Below are 19,668 nucleotides of genomic sequence, written 5' to 3' on the forward strand. Positions count from 1 at the left end.
TCATATAACCCCAGAACATTAGAGCTGTATGGGGCCTTAAAAGTTATTAAATTCTGGCCCCATGTTTTACAGATGAAAAAAACACAGCCAGGAAGATGAAATGACTTACCCAAGGTCACTGAGCTTGATGGTAGGTCTTTTGACTACTAGTCTGGCTCTCTATTACCTGTTAGTTTCCTTATGCATAGAAACAAGGGTGCCACCTTCCTTACTAGTCTTCAACATAATACTGAAGAGCTCTTAGAAAAGGAAAGGATCTTGGAAGTAGCTGAATCCAATCTATTTGCTCCTGCTTCTGCAACTCAGGTGAGCCATCATCCAGTCATTCATCTGCTTCTGCTTCCAATATTTGGGGAATCCTTTACTTAGGAGTGCTCATCCTTTTGGAAATCTCCACTTCTTGAAACATGGTTCTGTGTAATGAACCAAAATCTGCCTTTCTGGATCATCCTGGAATTGTCATGCCAGTAGCTTCCAAGATAGAATGTGTGACGGTGTGCACAGGCCTCTGTTGAAGGGTAGGGAAGAAAATTTCTATGTATGTTAATTTTTTATTTAAAAAAAATTAGCTTTTGTGAGGCTGGGCGTGGTGGCTCACACCTGTAATCCCAGCACTTTGGGAGGCTGAGGTGGGCGGATCATGAGGTCTGGAGATCGAGACCGTCCTGGCTAACACAGTGAAACCCTGTCTCTACTAAAAATACAAAAAATTAGCCGGGCGTGGTGGTGGGCGCCTCTAGTCTCAGCTACTTGGGAGGTGAGGCAGTAGAATGGCATGAACCCAGGAGGCGGAGCTTGCAGTGAGCTGAGATCCTGCCACTGCACTCCAGCCTGGGTGACAGAGCGAGACTCCAAATGTCTCAAAAAAAAAAAAAAAAAAATGCTTTTGCCAATATTTAAAATATGACTTGATGTGAGAGTCCTAATTTCTTCTACGCAGTATACAGATATATAGTATTCCTGTCATTTAGCAGGGGTGATAGTAAAACAAACAAAAAAACCCCCCACAAAACCTGTGGTGAGGCACTGACCAATCAGAATGATTGGTGGTCACAGTCTGGTCCAAAATTAGCCCCCACACCAGACACCATGGAGGAAAAGTGAGAATAACACAATTTAAGTTGACAGTGGTTTGTTTTATTGCAGTTTATCTGTGTGTGATTAGGTAGATTTAAGGATTGTTGGCCAGGCGTGGTAGCTTACGCCTGTAATCCCAGCATTTAAGGAGGCAGAGGCAGGCGGATCACTTGAGGTCAGGAGTTCGAGACCAGCCTGACCAACATGGTGAAACCCTGTCTCTACAAAAAATACAAAGTAGCCAGCATGGTGGTGCATGCCTGTAATTCCAGCTACTTGGGAGGCTGAGGCAGGAGAATCGCTTGAACCGGGGAGGAAGAGGTTGCAGTGAGCCGAGATTGTGCCATTGCACTCCAGCCTGGGCAACACGAGCGAAACTCCGTCTCAAAAAAAAAAAAAAAAAAAGGATTGTCAAATGATTCCTGTAAGTAAACCATAAATTAAAGATAACAAAACAAGCACAAGAGAAAAATTATACAGCCCTTTCCTTGACCTCTCACTAATCTGCCCTTTTAAGATAAAGATATCATTTTAACTATGAGAAGGTAACTGCTTTTCTAAAGGAGCTCATTTTATGAAGAGAATATTTTGAAAACTAATATTTAGGAGCGTTTTCACCATTCTATGATTGCCCAAAAACTAAGCGATACTTACAAAAACACTAAGTTTTATACACATACTAGTTGGAAATATTCCAACCTGTAGAAATATTCCAACAAGGATTATTTCCATGGGGATAATTTGTTAAAAATATAAAAGACACCACCTTTCTATTAATTTGTAACAACTAATTGACATCAGGGAGGATGAAAATTTACTAGCTGGATATCAACCAGATTTTTGTAGTATTGGCAGTTGAGATTGAAAAATGAATAAAGGAGTCTACTTCATCCATTTAGATATCCTTTCACTTGGATCTCCCTGTTTCCTTACTGTCCTAATGAATGGAAATGATCGTTACAAGCTGGGCATGGTGGCTTGCACCTGTAGTCCCAGCTACTGGGGAGGCTGAGGAAGGAGGATGGCTTGAGGCCAGAGTTGAAGGATCCAGAGATGATTGCGCAGTGACGCTAAGCCTGGGCCACAGAGTTGAGACCCTGTCTCTAAAATTTTTTTTTAAACTTAAATTATAAAAAGAGAAATGCTTGTTACAACCACAAAAGGAAACAAGATATACACATATAATTGTGGAAGTAAAAATAATTTAAAAATACTTTCGGCTGCTCGCTTCGGCAGCACATATATTACAGTTGGAACGATAGAGAAGATTTGCATGGCCCCTGCGCAAGGATGACATGCAAATTCGTGAAGTGTTCCATATTTAAAAAAACAAAAAATACTTTTGGGCCTGGCACTGTGGCTCATGCCTGTAATCCAAACACTTTGGGAGGCCGAGGCGGGCGGATCGCTTGAACCCAGGAGTTGGAGACCAGCCTGGACAACATGGTGAAATCCCGTCTCTACAAAAAAAATACAAAAATTAACCAAGTGTGGTGGTGCATGCCTATAATCCAAGGTACTTGGGAGGCTGAGGCGGGAGGATCGCTTGAGCCTGGAGGTTGGGCCTGGGTAACAGAGACAGACCGTCTCAAAAAAATTTAAAAATTAAAAAAAAACTTTCTGCAAGATGAAGTGACAATACCTAGAAAATACATGTGAATTGACCAAAAATTACTATAGGTAAAAATAAATTTAGTAAAGTTGCTTTCCTAAATACAACCCAAAATAGACTGAGAACAGCTACATACTGTTAATGGTTCCATCTATGTGACATTCTAGAAAAGGCAGAACTATAGGGAGGGAAAACATCTGTGGTTGCCCAGGAGCTGGGGGTGGGAAGAGGGAATTTACTACAAAGAGGCAGGAAGAAACTTGTGGGCCAGAGCTATTTTGGTCTCCGTTATGGTGATGTATATACGTTTGCCAGAGTTCACAGAACTGCACACTGAAGAAAGATGGATTTCACGGAATATAAGTTATATCTCAATAAACTTGACTTTAAAAAACAGATCGAGAAAAGATGATTCTATTCCCAAAAAGGGGGAGGGGGGAAGATCATTTTATAGGTGAGTGTTCATTTAAATCAGAGTACGAGATTTATCCGTGAAAATCACAGTGGAGCGAACAAGGGGGATGCTGATACCGACCTCCTGGTTGGAAAGTCTGTAGAGCAGCGCGGTTGACAGTGGGACGGCGGGTCAGGCGGTGGGCGCCGGAGCGAGGGGCTGGAGCGGGGTAGGCGGGCGGAGCAAGCCTGCCAGCCTGGGCGGGGCCTCGGCACAGGAGCTGGCTGTGGGAGCCCGCCGTCCCGAGTCGCAGGCCGAGGAGACAGTGAGTGCGCGCCATGGGCGTCCCGCCCCAGCCCCCAGCCCCTTCCCTGGGCCCCCGCAAGGCGGGAAGGCGAGCACCTCCCCCGAGCTGTGTCTCGAGACCTCGGTCCTCCCCGCACCCCTTGGCCCGCTGCCTGCCCTTTACTGGCCCCCTCCCTCATGTCCGTCCCTCAGCACCCTCTTCCTTTCAACTAACTTTCCCGCTCCCAACAGTGGCTGCACCCCGCGACGCTGAGATACAGAAGGACGTGCAGGTGAGAGCTGTAGGGCCTGGAATGGCCCAAGTGGAGCCTAGGCTAATGGAAGTCTGGCCTGGCCCGCGCCCTGTCCCCTGGGACTCCTGGAGTCGGGGTAGGGCAAGGTCCTTCGATCTTTCCAGGGAACTGAGGTTGGCCAAGTGGAGGTGGAGGTGGTGACGGAGCCCTCGCGCTGCAGTCACAGCTCTTCTTCTCCCTCTCTACCCCTCACTCCACTGTGGGACGCTGGGTCAGACCTACTACGGGCAGGTGCTGAAGAGATCGGCAGACCTCCAGACCAACGCCTGTGTCACCACAGCCAGGCCGGTCCCCAAGCACATCCGGGAAGCCTTGCAAAATGTACACGAAGAAGTAGCCCTAAGGTAGAGTGCCCTGTGCTGTCCCCAGGAAGACCCCAAACAGCAGTTTTCCCAAAAGATAATGATGCCGGTCACTAGGGAATTAACCCGTAGCCACCAACCCATCAGCTTGCCTTGTCTATTGTAAAATTCCTAAATCTCAGCACCCATCATCTTACTGCTCTAAGAACCTCCGATGAATCTGGGCGCGCCAGTGAGCCTGTAGTCCCAAGTGCTTGGGAGGCTGAGGCAGAGGATCGCGTGAGCCCAGAAGTTACAGGCTGTAGTGTGCGATCCGGGATGTGAATAGCCACTGCACTCCAGCCTGGTCAACATAGCCAGATGCATCTCTAAAATAAATGCGTACTTTTAAAAAATTGCCTAAAAAAAAAAAAGAACCTCCAGTGTGAACACTCTGTAGTCCCTACCCATGCTCACAAAATACAGTCACACTCACTGGATCTGCCATTCAAGATATGCGTAGTTCAGCACCCACTAATCAACCTTGGCCCTTTAGACCCTTCCCTTCCTCACTCCATCAGTACTGCCTGCCCAGCCGGCAGTCACCAATTTGGAAAGTCTTCCCTTTTCTTTCTCCTTCCCAACCCTGCGCATCCAGCACCACGCTGCTGTCCCACCTACTGCATGGAGACTTCTCTAATCCTTGAGCGGCCTCTTCCCCAAACTGCCACAGCACTCTGTCACTCGGTCTGTCCGTAAATCATGGGAAATGTTTTCTGTGCACAATGTTTTACCTTGCCTCTTAAATACACCTACGGAGCAGGGGGCGATGGCTCACTTCTGTCATCCCAGCACTTGGGAGGCCAAGGCAGGTAGATCACTTGAGGTCAGAAGTTCAAGACCGACCTGGTCAACATAGTGAAACCCCGTCTGTACTAAAAATACAAAAATTAGCTGGGTGTAGTGGCGCACGCCTTAGTCCCAGCTACTTGGGAGGCTGAGGGAGGAAAATCATTTGAACATGGAAGGTGGAGGTCACAGTGAGTGGAGATTGCACCACTGCACTCCAGCCTGGGCAACAGAGCAAAACTCAGTCAAAAAAAAAAAAAGGCCGGGGGTGGTGGTTTACCTCTGTAATCCCAGCACTTTGGGAGGCCGAGGCGGGAGGATCACGAGGCCAGGAGATCGAGACTATCATGGCGAAACTCCGTCTCTACTGAAAATACAAAAAATTGGCCTAGCACAGTGACTCACACCTGTAGTCCCAGCACTTTGGGAGGCCAAGGCGGGAGGATCACGAGGTCAGGAGATTGAGACCATCCTGGCTAACACGGTGAAACCCCGTCTCTACTAAAAATACAAAAATATTATCCGGGTGTGGCAGCGTGTGCCTGTAGTCCCAGCTGCTGGGGAGGCTGAGGGAGGAGAATGGCGTGAACCCGGGAGGCGGAGCTTGCAGTGAGCTGCGTTCGTGCCACTGCACTCCAGCCTGGGTGACAGGGCAAGACTCCGTCTCAAAAAACAAAAAACAAACAAAAAAAATTAGCCGGGCGTGGTGGCAGGCGCTCGTAGTCCTAGCTACTCGGGAGGCTGAGGTAGGAGAATGGTGTGAACCCGGGAGGCAGAGCTTGCAGCGAGCTGAGATCGCGCCACTGCACTCCAGCCTGTGAGACAGAGCCAGACTCCGTCTCAAAAAAACAAAACAAAACAAAACAAAGCACCCCTATGGGACAGAAACCTTACATTTTTTTCCTCAATAACTAGCGCAGTCCTGAGCCTGAATCAGAAGCTAAGCTAATGACTAAATGTATTTATTCAACACATTATTTTATTTTATTTATTTATTTTTGAGACGGAGTCTCACTCTGTCTCTTAGGCTGGAGTGCAGTGGCTCGATCTCTGCTCACTGCAACCTCTGCCTCCTGGGTTCAAGCCATTCTCCTGCTTCAGCCTCCCGAGGAGCTGGGATTACAGATACCTGCTACCATGCCCAGCTGATTTTTTTGTGTTTTTAGTAGAGACGGGGTTTCACTATGTTGGCCAGGCTGGTCTCCAACTCCTTGCCTCAAGCGATCCGCCCGCCTTGACCTCCCAAAGTGCTGTGATTATAGGCGTGAGCCCCCGCGCCCGGCCTGAACACATTATTTTAGATGGCTTATGAAGTCTTAGAGCCTAGCACATGCCCAACAATACTGTGGTAAAGCAGATACAGTCCCAGCCTTCATGGGTGTCCAGTTCAGTGGAGACTAAACATCAGAAGTATGAATGAATGATGCAAGAAGGAAGGAAGGAAGGAAGAAAGGAAGGAATGAAGAAACGGAGGGAGGGAGGGAGGAGGGAAGTATGTATAAGATTTAGTGGTTTCATGTCTTCCAGTCTCCAGGGAAAAAATATGTGTTTTCCATTTCCCAGATATTATGGCTGTGGTCTGGTGATCCCTGAGCATCTAGAAAACTGCTGGATTTTGGATCTGGGTAGTGGAAGTGGCAGAGATTGCTATGTACTTAGCCAGCTGGTTGGTGAAAAGGGACATGTGACTGGAATAGACATGACCAAAGGCCAGGTGAGGCATGATTTGGAAGATAAGGAGGAAAAGATTCTCAAAAGCATTCTTTGAGAAATAAAGTTGTTTTCTTCGTGGCTCTTCAAGGATAATTTAAGAAAGCCTCTAGTTAGCAATGCTCATTTGTGCCACTAGTGCTTCCTGTCTTGGAAACTGATAACTTGAACTGATAACTTGAACAATGACCAAAGGCCAGGTGAGGCATGATTTGGAAGATAAGGAGGAAAAGATTCTCAAAAGCATTCTTTGAGAAATAAAGTTGTTTTCTTCGTGGCTCTTCAAGGATAATTTAAGAAAGCCTCTAGTTAGCAATGCTCATTTGTGCCACTAGTGCTTCCTGTCTTGGAAACTGATAACTTGAACAATTAGGGGCTCTTCTGGGCGAACACAAGAGTTGGAGGTTTGCTCTGATATGAATATCGTGACGATAGAGTGGATTTTGATCTTTCCCTTCTTGCTGCCATCTATCCTGAAAGATTTTGTTACTGAATGAGGAGTTTATTCAAGCCAAACTGCATGGGCAGCAGGGAGTTTATGTCCCAGGTTGTAGTATATCCTACATGTCCACAGGAATCTTGTGTATTTATCCAAAATAATCTGGGGGAAGTATATTCTGTTAGTGATAGGAAATTTTTAGGAAAAAGTCGTGTATTTTTTTCAAAATGTTATCAAAACTATATTTTTCTTACTTTAGGTGGAAGTGGCTGAAAAGTATCTTGACTATCACATGGAAAAATATGGCTTCCAGGCATCTAATGTGACTTTTATTCATGGCTACATTGAGAAGTTGGGAGAGGCCGGAATCAAGAATGAGAGCCATGATATTGTTGTGTAGGTCTATATTCTTACTGTTATGACTATAGCCCATTTTCTTTATTTTTATTTTCATTATTATTTTTTGAGATGGACTCTCACTCTGTCGCCCAGGCCAGAGTGCAGTGGCCCAATGTCAGCTCACTATAACCTCTGCCTCCCAGGTTCAACTGATTCTCGTGCCTCAGCCTCCCAAGTAGCTGGGATTACAGGCACACGCTACCACACCCAGCTAATTTTTTAAATCTTCTTTTAGTAGAGACAGGGTTTCACCATGTTGGCCAGGCTGGTCTCAAACTCCTGACCTCGGGTGATCCACCCGCTTCCGCCTCCCAAAGTGCTGGGATTACAGGTGTGAGCCACTGCGCCCCGCCCTCATTTCCTTTTGAACACAGAGATGTCACCATTACTGTTTGCTGAATTGACTCTCATTACGGTGTTAAACTAAACTTAGCATAGCTTACTAACAGGAGAGAGCTGGTTTGAGCTTCTGGAGCTCACCAGCAACAGAATACACTAGACCAAGAGAGAACTTACTTGAAACTTAACCACAAACCAATGAACCCAAAAGACCAGCAGGACCACTAAGTTTGCTCCTACAATACATGCTGACCTGTATCTTTCATAATATTTTCATGGTAAATTATAGGATTCTATTTCCTTTTTTCCCTCAAGTTGTTATTGTCAAATCATGCCCAAGTGACAGCTGCCTTTGAGGAACGTAGCCTGTTTACATGGGGCATAAGAAATGCCTCGTGCCGGCTGGGCGCGGTGGCTCATGCCTATAATCCTAGCACTTTGGGAGGCCGAGGCAGGTGGATCACGAGGTCAGGAATTTGAGACCAGCTTGGCTAACATGGCGAAACCCCGTCTCTACTTAAAATACAAAAATTAGCTGGGCGTGGCGGCACACGCCTGTAATCCCAGCTATTTGGGAGGCTGAGGCAGGAGAATCACTTGAACCCAGGAGGCGGAGGTTGCAATGAGCCAAGATTGCGCCATTGTACTCCAGCCTGGGCAACAGGGGTGAAACGTCTTCTCAGTAAAAAAAAAAAAAAAGAAAGAAAGAAATGCCTTGTGCATCTGATCTGAGGCTTCATCTTGTTACACGGTGAACATCAGGACAGAAACAAGTAAGAATCATGCCTGATATTTTTTTCTGCACATTCAAACTTGCTAACAATTTATTGAGATTTTAAGCACTCTGTCTCTGATCTTGGGGAAAAGCTTAGTTGAAAGCATTAGAAAGAGAGGAGGGAGGCAGTAAGAATGGGGTAACTTTGACAGAACGGTGGGAGCCATCTTTAGGGTCTGAAAGGATTTGCAGATCTCTGAGTATTGTGAAGATTTGCTCGACATTTCATCTGTTCTCTTTTAGATCAAACTGTGTTATTAACCTTGTGCCTGATAAACAACAAGTGCTTCAAGAGGCATATCGGGTGCTGAAGGTGAGGAGGAGAGTGAGATAAATTATCTTTGAACATCAGTGAGAGCTGATGGGTTAAGTCTTGTTTGTTCCCCCTTGAACTAAGAGCTCAAACTCTCTTAATTTATCCATTAAATGAATAAGGGGTGGCAAAAGGGGGAAGGGGCAGGAATACCCCGGATATGGATTACTTTCCCTCTCAGGTTGCAAAAGGTAGTAAATCCGAGGTGACAGTTGTCACTGAATGTGTTAAGGTATTTGCTTTCTTGACTGTCTCTCCTATTTGCTGCTGTACATGATCCTAGAAGAGCATCTGTGGAGCTATAGGAACCTTTGCACTGACTACTAATGATTGCTTTGAATATACTCTCTTCTAGCATGTACAGTGTTTCTCAGGGCTTCTGATTTCTTATCTGTCATGATTCAGATCTTTGGGAAGTTACAGAAGATGGAACTTTTACATTAACTACTTTCTAAAAGGAAAGCTTGCAGGAGCTCCATAGCCTTTATTGTATCATGAGATGTGTATCTTCATGATAGTAGATGAAATATTCAGCCGGGCACGGTAGCTCACACCTGTAATCCCAGCGCTGTGGGAGGCCGAGGCGGGCAGATCACCTGAGGTCAGGAGTTCGAGACCAGCTTGGCCAACATGGAGAAACCCTTCTCTACTAAAAATACAAAAATTAGCTGTGTGTGGTGGTGCGTGCCTGTAATCCCAGCTCCTCAGGAGGCTGAGGTAGGAGAATTGCTTGAACCCAGAAGGCAGAGGTTGCAGTGAGCCAGGATCGTGCCACTACACTCCAGCCTGGGAGACAGAGCGAGACTCCATCTCAAAAAAAAAAAAAAAGATTCTAGCTGGGTGGGTGGTACATGCCTGTACTCCCAGCTACTTGGATGCTGAGGCAAGAGGATTGCTTGAGCTCTGGAGTTTGTGTCCAGCTTGGGCAATATAGTGTGATCCCTGCCTCTAAAAAAATTTTTTTTTTTTTGAGATGGAGTCTCAGTCTGTTGCCCAGGCTGGAGTGCAGTGGCAGGATTTCAGCTCACTGTAACCTCCGCCTCCTGGGTTCAAACAATTCTTCTGCCTCAGCCTCCCTAGTAGCTGGGACTACAGGCATGTGCCACCATGCCCAGCTAATTTTTGTACTTTTAGTAGAGACAAGGTTTCACCATATTGGTCAGGCTGGTTTCGAACTCCTGACCTCATGATCTGCCTCGGCCTCCCAAAGTGCTGGGATTACAGGCATGAGCCGCCGTGCCTGGCCAAAATTTTTTTTTAAATTGACAACATATTTTTGAGATTTTTGGTTTACAAAACTGTCATAGAACTCAAATACAAGTATCTATATAGAAATGATTTAATGATTTAGTGATGTCTTTGTTAGTATGTCATTTTACACGCCAGTTCACTGTCTCCACCAAAAATGTACTTATAAAAGGTAGAAACACTATTGTAGAATCTAGATCTCCAGGCTTCCAGGTTTTTGAAATTAACTAAATAAAATGTTTAGTTCCTGATCACTCATTTGCCTTACATTTAAAGGATAATATTTTAAAGATATAATATGTTGTTATAAAAGTAAATAACAACATTACAAAAAGTTATATTTTTTAATAGAAATGGGGTCTTGCTGTCACCCAGGCTGGAATGCAGTGTCACTATCATAGCTCACTGTACCCTCTAACTCCTGGGCTCAAACAATCCTCTTGAGTAGCTAGGACTCCAGGCACATGCCACCATGCCCAGCCAATTTTTAAATTTCTATATGGGAGAGAGGGTCTTGCTGTGTTGCCAAGGCTAGTCTCAAAGTGCTGTCCTCCAGCAAGCCTCCCACTTCAGCCTCCTGAGTCATTGGGATTAGAGGCCTGAGCCATCATACCTGGCAAAGTTATACTATTCTTAAGAGATAAAAGATTATGAATACTGATTATATCCTCTGTTAGTTCTACAATGACCTGGGGCTGCTTTTGGTTCAGATTGGCTAAAAATTTAAATTTAAGTAACCTGAAAATCTTTATTTAGGAGACAGACACTCTTAGAATGTGATTTTATTACCTGTTGGATAAGCCACTGGGAGGAGAAAAAACCTTGGCACTTGACTATTGATTATAACTAAAGAGGCAGCTGTTATTTGTTCACAAAGGGTCAGCTTAAACATTGCTATTGATTTTTAAATTTGATTTTGTTCCCCTATTCCTTTCTTTGTTATCTGGGTTCAATGTAATCATTAATCATCTTGTTTGGACTAATATGGCTCTGTTTCAGCATGGTGGGGAGTTATATTTCAGTGACGTCTATACGAGCCTTGAACTGCCAGAAGAAATCAGGACACACAAAGTTTTATGGGGTAGGTGATTTTGTTTAGTTTAGTATTAAGGCAGATGGTTGTACATGTGCAGAACTCCTTTCTGCTAATAGCCAGGATGAGGCTATATGAGATCACATGGGGTTAGGCCATGAGGCCAAGGTTCCATTCTTCCTCTGCCATTCAAAAGTGATAGGGCTTTGGATAGTTTAATTCATCTCTTTGAGTTATCATTTTCCAAATTGTAAAATGTAAATAATAATACAATCTGCCTTATAGGGCTGTTATGAAGATTAAATGGGATAAAGAATGGGAAAAATACTTTGAAAACTCTAGTGTGGAAATGAGGACAATTGTTCCCAAGCTGGTGTCCTCTTAGTCCCCTTATGTTCTCATCATCATTGTGTTTTTTATTCCTTTATTATCATTTTAATAGTCTGGAAGTTGAGATAAATGCATGCTTTTCATCAGTCTATGAAATCAAAAGTTCTTATTCTTAAAACAATATTAACTTTATTCTTACTGTGTAATAATAAATAGGTACTGTTAGTAAGTTGGAAAGTGCAAAAAAAAAAAAGAAAAAATTACTAAGCTGGACACAGTGACACACACCTGTAACCCCAGATATTTGGGAGGCTGAGTCAGGAGGATTGCTTGAGCCTAGAAGTTCAGGTACAGCCTGGGTGTCATAGTAAAACCCTATCTCTTAAAAAAATTACTTATAATCATATAACCCAGTGATAACTTTTTTTTTTTTTTTTTTTTTTTTTGTTGAGATGGAGTCTTGCTCTGTCACCCAGGCTGGAGTGCAGTGGCGCAATCTTGGCTCACTGCAACCTCCACTTCCTGGGTTCAAGTGATTCTCCTGCCTCAGCCTCCCGAGTAGCTGGGATTACAGGTGCCTGCCACAATGCCCAGCTAATTTTTGTATTTTTAGTAGAGATGGGGTTTCACTGTGTTGGCAAGGCTGTTCTCCAACACCTGACCTCATGATCTGCCCACCTCGGCCTCCCAAAGTGCTGGGATTACAGGCATGAGCCACCGTGCTCGGCCTATAATTTATTTTTTATACTACTTTATTCACATAACAGTGCTTTTCAGAATGTGGCCTACTGCATACATGAATATTATGCTTGCAGCTGGGTAGAACCAATCCACCAGTGAGTGTCCTGAAGAATGGTTCCCAGAGACCATCAGCTAGCACACCCAATCTTAACCATGACTTTCTAGACCTTGGGGGGATACTCAAGTTAGCTTCTACTGCTGGAGTCTATGTTTTAACTAATACCATGTCCTAATTAATTATATAGAAGAATAATTCCCTTAATATTGTATTAAGTGTTGGCTGGTCTGTGGTTTTTATTTTTTATTTTTTATTGTTGTTGTTTGTTTTTTAGGTGAGTGTCTGGGTGGTGCTTTATACTGGAAGGAACTTGCTGTCCTTGCTCAAAAAATTGGGTTCTGCCCTCCACGTTTGGTCACTGCCAATCTCATTACAATTCAAAACAAGGAACTGGAAAGAGTTATTGGTAAGATATGACAGACAGCAGGGACTATTATAACTACAGCTTGAATGATTGAAATGTGGTGATTAGTAAGTAACTTCTGAGGGAGTCTCATTGAGGGATACTTTGTGTTACCTGGAAATAGCTATCTTGTCTCCTGTATAATGGTAAACCCCCCAAAATTTTGATATTTAATAAAGCACTTTGAAGTCATTCTGTAAATAGAGTGAAGTGCCCAGAAAGATAATTGATGACATGCAAGGAAGAAAATCATCTTTATAACGTGTTTGCTCCTTGTCTGCTGAGCAAGGCAACAACTGGGGGAGTGCTGGAGATGAACCGTGAATAAATTCTGTTTTTAGGTGACTGTCGTTTTGTTTCTGCAACATTTCGCCTCTTCAAACACTCTAAGACAGGACCAACCAAGAGATGCCAAGTTATTTACAATGGAGGAATTACAGGACATGAAAAAGAACTAATGTTTGATGCCAATTTTACATTTAAGGTAAACAAAACAATTTCCATGACTTCTGGCATTCTTTCTGCTCTTGCCCTTGCTCCAGCTATCTTTTCTTGACTTTGCATTGCTTCCCACTTTTCTGGTGTTGGTTTGTTTGTGTGTGTGTTTAAATGTATGTGTGTGTGTTTAAATGTATGTGTGTGTTTCAAGTGGAGTAAAAAAGCATTTTTTTCCCAATATTTATTTATTGACAGGGTCTCGCTCTGTCACCCAGGCTGGAGTGCAGTAGCACAATCATAGTTCACTGCAGCCTTGACCTCCTGGGCTCAAGCGATCCTCCCACCTCAGGCTCCTGAGTAGCTAGGACTACAGGCGCACCACCACACCTGGCTAATATTTGTATTTTTTGTAGAGACGGGGTTTTGCCGTGTTGCCCAGACTGGTCTTGAACTCCTGGGCTCAAATGATCTGCCCACCTCGGCCTCCCAAAGTGCTGGGATTACAGGTGTGAACCACCGTGCCCAGCCCTCAATATTTATTATAAAAATGTTTTTGGCCAGGTGCGGTGGCTCACACCTATAATCCCAGCACTTTGGGAGGCCGAGGCAGGCAGATTACCTGAGGTCAGGAGTTGGAGACCAGCCTGACGAACATGGCGAAACCCCATCTCTACTAATGAAAATACAAAAATTAGCCAGGCGTGGTGGTGGGTGCCTGTAATCCCAACTATTCTGGAGGCTGAGGCAAGAGAATTGCATGAACCCAGGAGGTGGAGGTTGAGGTGAGCTGAGATCATGCCATTGCACTCCAGCCTGGGCAACAGAGTGAGACTCCATCTCAAAAAAAAAAAAAAAGAAGAAGTTTTTGAATACAGAAAAGTTAATAGTACAATGAATACCCACATATGCATTACCTATATTTCAGCAATTGAGAACATTTTTCCATGTTTGTGTGTGTATATATATATATAATATATATATATTTATTTATTTGCTGAGCCATTGAAAATAAGTTGCAGATATTATGACATTTTACTCTTAAATATTTCAGCATGCGTCCCATAGGAATGTAATATCCCTCTGCATAATCACAATACCATTACACACCTAAGAAAACTTTTTACAAGAAGCCTCATTCAGACATTGGATTAATAGAGCTATAGAGAAGTAGGATGGAAAAGAGTAGGAGTATGTACAATAGTATTTCAATTGTTTAATTGTGTCAAGGAATTAAGACATTTTAATGTTCAATGACGGCACTAATTGGCATTTTTACTGCCCTGTGTATAGTAAGATTTGTTTTCTCAAAATGGAAAAGTTCAGGCTTTGGAATCAGATACCTGGGTTCAAATTCTGGCTCTATTATTATTATCTTTTATTTTTTTTCTGAATGTCACTAGACAAACTTTTATTGAAGCGTAAATTGTGGTACAGAAATACATTTCAACTGATTTAAGTCCAACACCAGTGAAAGGAGAGATTATGGCACCAAAACTTTCCCATTTCTATCATACCATGATTTAGATTATGATGCAGTCTACATTTCTCTTTTCTAGGCTTTGTCCCTTACAAATTTGTGCAGTTTTTCAACATTAGAATTCTTAATTCTATTAGGAAAAAAAACAACAAAAAAACCAGACCTCAAGTCAACAAATCTATTGGATATTGTTTACGAACAAAGTCCACGTTAAGCATTGGTTCTCAAAACAGAGCTCCTCAAAATATTAGGTGCTGTGCTCATTACAGAATCAAACCGATCACACTGATTGAAAACTTCCTCAATGAAATTTTCAAACAACAACATGCTTCAGATAAAGTCAAACAGTGTTCCAACCACTTGATTTCAAACCAAGTAGATTTTAGGTTTAGAAACACTAAAAAAAGGTGTTTCATTTATAAATACAGAAGGAACAAAAACATCACTGCATCAATCCAGAAATTATCAAAATATTTAGAGGACAAGAAATATAAAATTTAGTCAACTTTGTTGTTTTCTCTGTTCCTTAAAATCCCAGAGTATCTGCAAATATAGCTAAAAGGTACCAACTCTTGAAAGCCTATATTACTAGTCATTTCCCATTGAGTATTTTGGAATTTTATTTATGTTCTACTTATTTATTCATGTATTCTGCTTTATGATGTTTATCTGAATAATCTGGACAAATTCTCATTCTGGGCAGTCATTTGTATCATCCTATGAATGCCATGGTGAGGGAAACACTGTAGTTAGAGGAACAGATGAAGTCAGAACACTCACATGCATCACGGTCACAGCACTTTAAGTCACAAGATGGAAAAGACATCGATTCTACTTTGGATCAAAGTTTATAGAACACTCCTTAATGGAAACTAGTGGAAATGGCTGCTAAAGGAAAAGTTAAGGTGAATGATCCAAGCTGACTTGATTACCGAATCCAGAACAAAATTATGCTAAATCTCTCTGGTAATTAACTAAATAAAAATCATTTTATACTATTACTTAGTAAGTTAGTAAAGGTGTGCTACTCATTAGTTGCTAATCTCATTTACTGAGGAACACAGTATTGTATATGTTTTCTGGCTCTATTATTTATTACTTGGGTAAACTTGAACAAGTCACCAAAATTCGTTGGGTTACAGTTTGTTCTACTGTAAAAGCAGGGATAATAATACTTACTTTGCAGAATTTCTATAAGGATTAGTAATAATGTAGCAAAACACTGGGTACATACTGCAATTTCAGTGAAAAGAAGATACTGTCATTATTTGTTCCAAAAGTGGAAGAACTTACTATTAATATTTCATTTTTCTGATTTATTTATTTATCTATTTTAGAGACAGGGTCTCTCTCTGTCACCCATGCTGGAGTGTAGTGGCACAGTCATAGCTCACTGTAACCTCAAACTCCTGGGCTCAAGCGATTCTCCCACCTCAGCCTCCCAAGTAGCTGGGACTACAGGCATGTGTCACCATGCGTGGCTAATTTTTTATTTTTATTTTTTTGTTGGTGAGACAGGTTTTTTTTTTCTTTTTTGAGACGGAATCTTGCTCTGTCACTCAGGCTGGAGTGCAGTGGCCTGATCTCGGCTCACTGTAAGCTCCGCCTCCTGGGTTCACGCCATTCTCCTGCCTCAGCCTCCCAAGTAGCTGGGAGTACAGGTGCCTGCCACCACGCCCAGCTAATTTTTTGTATTTTTAGTAGAGTCGGGATTTCACCGTGTTAGCCAGGATGGTCTCGATCTCCTGGCCTTGTGATCCGCCCGCCTCGGCCTCCCAAAGTGCTGGGATTACAGGCGTGAGCCACCGCGCCCGGCCGAGACAGGTTCTTATATTGCCCAGGCTGGTCTTGAACTCCTGGCCTCAAGCAATTCTCCCACCTCAGCCTCCCAAAGTTGCAAGCATGTGTCACTGTGCCTGGCTTCTTCTTTTTTTTTTTTTTATTTTTTTTTTTATTTTATTTTTTTATTTTTTTTTCTTTTATTATTATTATTATTATACTTTAGGTTTTATGGTACATGTGCACAATGTGCAGGTAAGTTACATATGTATACATGTGCCATGCTGGTGTGCTGCACCCACCAACTCGTCATCTAGCATTAGGTATATCTCCCAATGCTATCCCTCCCCCCTCCCCCCACCCCACAACAGTCCCCAGAGTGTGATGTTCCCCTTCCTGTGTCCATGTGTTCTCATTGTTCAATTCCCACCTATGAGTGAGAATATGCGGTGTTTGGTTTTTTGTTCTTGCGATAGTTTACTGAGAATGATGATTTCCAATTTCATCCATGTCCCTACAAAGGACGTGAACTCATCATTTTTTATGGCTGCATAGTATTCCATGGTGTATATGTGCCACATTTTCTTAATCCAGTCTATCATTGTTGGACATTTGGGTTGGTTCCAAGTCTTTGCTATTGTGAATAATGCCGCAATAAACATACGTGTGCATGTGTCTTTATAGCAGCATGATTTATAGTCCTTTGGGTATATACCCAGTAATGGGATGGCTGGGTCGAATGGAATTTCTAGTTCTAGATCCCTGAGGAATCGCCACACTGACTTCCACAAGGGTTGAACTAGTTTACAGTCCCACCAACAGTGTAAAAGTGTTCCTATTTCTCCACATCCTCTCCAGCACCTGTTGTTTCCTGACTTTTTAATGATTGCCATTCTAACTGGTGTGAGATGGTATCTCATTGTGGTTTTGATTTGCATTTCTCTGATAGCCAGTGATGGTGAGCATTTTTTCATGTGTTTTTTGGCTGCATCAATGTCTTCTTTTGAGAAGTGTCTGTTCATGTCCTTTGCCCACTTTTTGATGGGGTTGTTTGTTTTTTTCTTGTAAATTTGTTGGAGTTCATTGTAGATTCTGGATATTAGCCCTTTGTCAGATGAGTAGGTTGCGAAAATTTTCTCCCATTTTGTAGGTTGCCTGTTCACTCTGATGGTAGTTTCTTTTGCTGTGCAGAAGCTCTTGAGTTTAATTAGATCCCATTTGTCAATTTTGGCTTTTGTTGCCATTGCTTTTGGTGTTTTAGACATGAAGTCCTTGCCCATGCCTATGTCCTGAATGGTAATGCCTAGGTTTTCTTCTAGGGTTTTTATGGTTTTAGGTCTAACATTTAAGTCTTTAATCCATCTTGAATTGATTTTTGTATAAGGTGTAAGGAAGGGATCCAGTTTCAGCTTTCTACATATGGCTAGCCAGTTTTCCCAGCACCATTTATTAAATAGGGAATCCTTTCCCCATTTCTTGTTTTTGTCAGGTTTGTCAAAGATCAGATACTTGTAGATATGTGGCATTATTTCTGAGGGCTCTGTTCTGTTCCATTGATCTATATCTCTGTTTTGGTACCAGTACCATGCTGTTTTGGTTACTGTAGCCTTGTAGTATAGTTTGAAGTCAGGTAGTGTGATGCCTCCAGCTTTGTTCTTTTGGCTTAGGATTGACTTGGCGATGCGGGCTCTTTTTTGGTTCCATATGAACTTTAAAGTAGTTTTTTCCAATTCTGTGAAGAAAGTCATTGGTAGTTTGATGGGGATGGCATTGAATCTGTAAATTACCTTGGGAAGGATGGCCATTTTCATGATATTGATTCTTCCTACCCATGAGCATGGAATGTTCTTCCATTTGTTTGTATCCTCTTTTATTTCCTTGAGCAGTGGTTTGTAGTTCTCCTTGAAGAGGTCTTTCACATCCCTTGTAAGTTGGATTCCTAGGTATTTTATTCTCTTTGAAGCAATTGTGAATGGGAGTTCACTCATGATTTGGCTCTCTGTTTGTCTGTTATTGATGTATAAGAATGCTTGTGATTTTTGCACATTGATTTTGTATCCTGAGACTTTGCTGAAGTTGTTTATCAGCTTAAGGAGATTTTGGGCTGAGACAATGGGGTTTTCTAGATATACTATCATGTCATCTGCAAACAGGGACAATTTGACTTCCTCTTTTCCTAATTGAATACCCTTGATTTCCTTCTCCTGCCTAATTGCCCTGGCCAGAACTTCCAACACTATGTTGAATAGAAGTGGTGAGAGAGGGCATCCCTGTCTTGTGCCAGTTTTCAAAGGGAATGCTTCCAGTTTTTGCCCATTCAGTATGATATTGGCTGTGGGTTTGTCATAAATAGCTCTTATTATTTTGAGATACGTCCCATCAATTCCTAATTTATTGAGAGTTTTTAGCATGAAGGGTTGTTGAATTTTGTCAAAGGCCTTTTCTGCATCTATTGAGATAATCATGTGGTTTTTGTCTTTCGTTCTGTTTATATGCTGGATTACATTTGTTGATTTGCGTATATTGAACCAGCCTTGCATCCCAGGGATGAAGCCCACTTGATCATGGTGGATAAGCTTTTTGATGTGCTGCTGGATTCGATTTGCCAGTATTTTATTGAGGATTTTTGCATCAATGTTCATCAAGGATATTGGTCTAAAATTCTCTTTTTTTGTTGTGTCTCTGCCATGTGCCTGGCTTCTTCTGATTTTTTTGGTCTAAATAGCATCTCCAGATTTCTTTTTTTTTTTTTAATTTAAAAAATGTATTTATTTCTTTATTTAGACACAGGGTCTTGCTATGTTGCCCACACTGGGGTACACTGGCTATTCACAGGTGTAAGCATAGCCCACTATAGTCTTGAACTCCTGACCTCAAGGGATCCTTCCACCTCAGCCTCCCAAGTCTGGGACTACACCTGGCTAAGCATCTTCAAATTTCTTATTTATTTATTTATTTTTGAGATGGAGTCTTGCTCTGTCGCCTAGGCTGGAGTGCAGTGATTCAATCTCAGCTCACTGCAACCTCTGCCTCCCGGGTTCAAGCCGATTCTCCTGCCTTAGCCTCTTGAGTAGCAGAGATTACAGGCGTGTGCCACCACACCCAGCTAATTTTTATATTTTTATCAGAGACAGGGTTTCACCATGTTGGCCAGGCTGGTCTTGAACTCCTGACCTCAGGTAATCTACCAGCCTCAGCCTCCCAAAGTGCTGGGATTACAGGCATGAGCCACTGTGCCCAGCCGCATCTTCAAATTTCTTAAATACTCCTTGATATAGTGGAGCCCTTAATGCTTTTCACTAATGCACTGCTCCTTGATGTGCTGCCTATTCCAGTAGATTCACAGAATCACAGTGGGAAAGGCCTTTGAAACC

General features: G+C 42.6%; 1 protein-coding gene and 1 non-coding gene across 2 annotated transcripts in view; both read left to right on the forward strand.

Moving 5' to 3' along the window:
- The first annotated feature begins 2,297 nt into the window (after positions 1 to 2,297).
- LOC129006943 (U6 spliceosomal RNA) lies at positions 2,298 to 2,402 on the forward strand. Its single transcript, XR_008492135.1, has one exon. It is a non-coding gene; the product is annotated as a U6 spliceosomal RNA (small nuclear RNA).
- A 956-nt stretch (positions 2,403 to 3,358) lies between these two features.
- The window catches only part of AS3MT (arsenite methyltransferase), a 48,364-nt gene continuing 32,054 nt past the window's right edge, over positions 3,359 to 19,668 (forward strand). Inside the window, exons 1-9 of the mRNA XM_054436840.2 lie at positions 3,359 to 3,408; positions 3,621 to 3,661; positions 3,899 to 4,026; positions 6,376 to 6,526; positions 7,221 to 7,357; positions 8,718 to 8,787; positions 11,035 to 11,116; positions 12,472 to 12,603; positions 12,942 to 13,084. Of these exons, the coding sequence (XP_054292815.1) occupies position 3,408; positions 3,621 to 3,661; positions 3,899 to 4,026; positions 6,376 to 6,526; positions 7,221 to 7,357; positions 8,718 to 8,787; positions 11,035 to 11,116; positions 12,472 to 12,603; positions 12,942 to 13,084 (885 nt within the window). The 5' untranslated portion in view covers positions 3,359 to 3,407. The remainder of the gene's footprint in view (positions 3,409 to 3,620; positions 3,662 to 3,898; positions 4,027 to 6,375; positions 6,527 to 7,220; positions 7,358 to 8,717; positions 8,788 to 11,034; positions 11,117 to 12,471; positions 12,604 to 12,941; positions 13,085 to 19,668) is intronic.

This window comes from Pongo pygmaeus, chromosome 8, assembly GCF_028885625.2.
Source record: "Pongo pygmaeus isolate AG05252 chromosome 8, NHGRI_mPonPyg2-v2.0_pri, whole genome shotgun sequence".
Classification (NCBI taxonomy): Eukaryota; Metazoa; Chordata; class Mammalia; order Primates; family Hominidae; genus Pongo; species Pongo pygmaeus.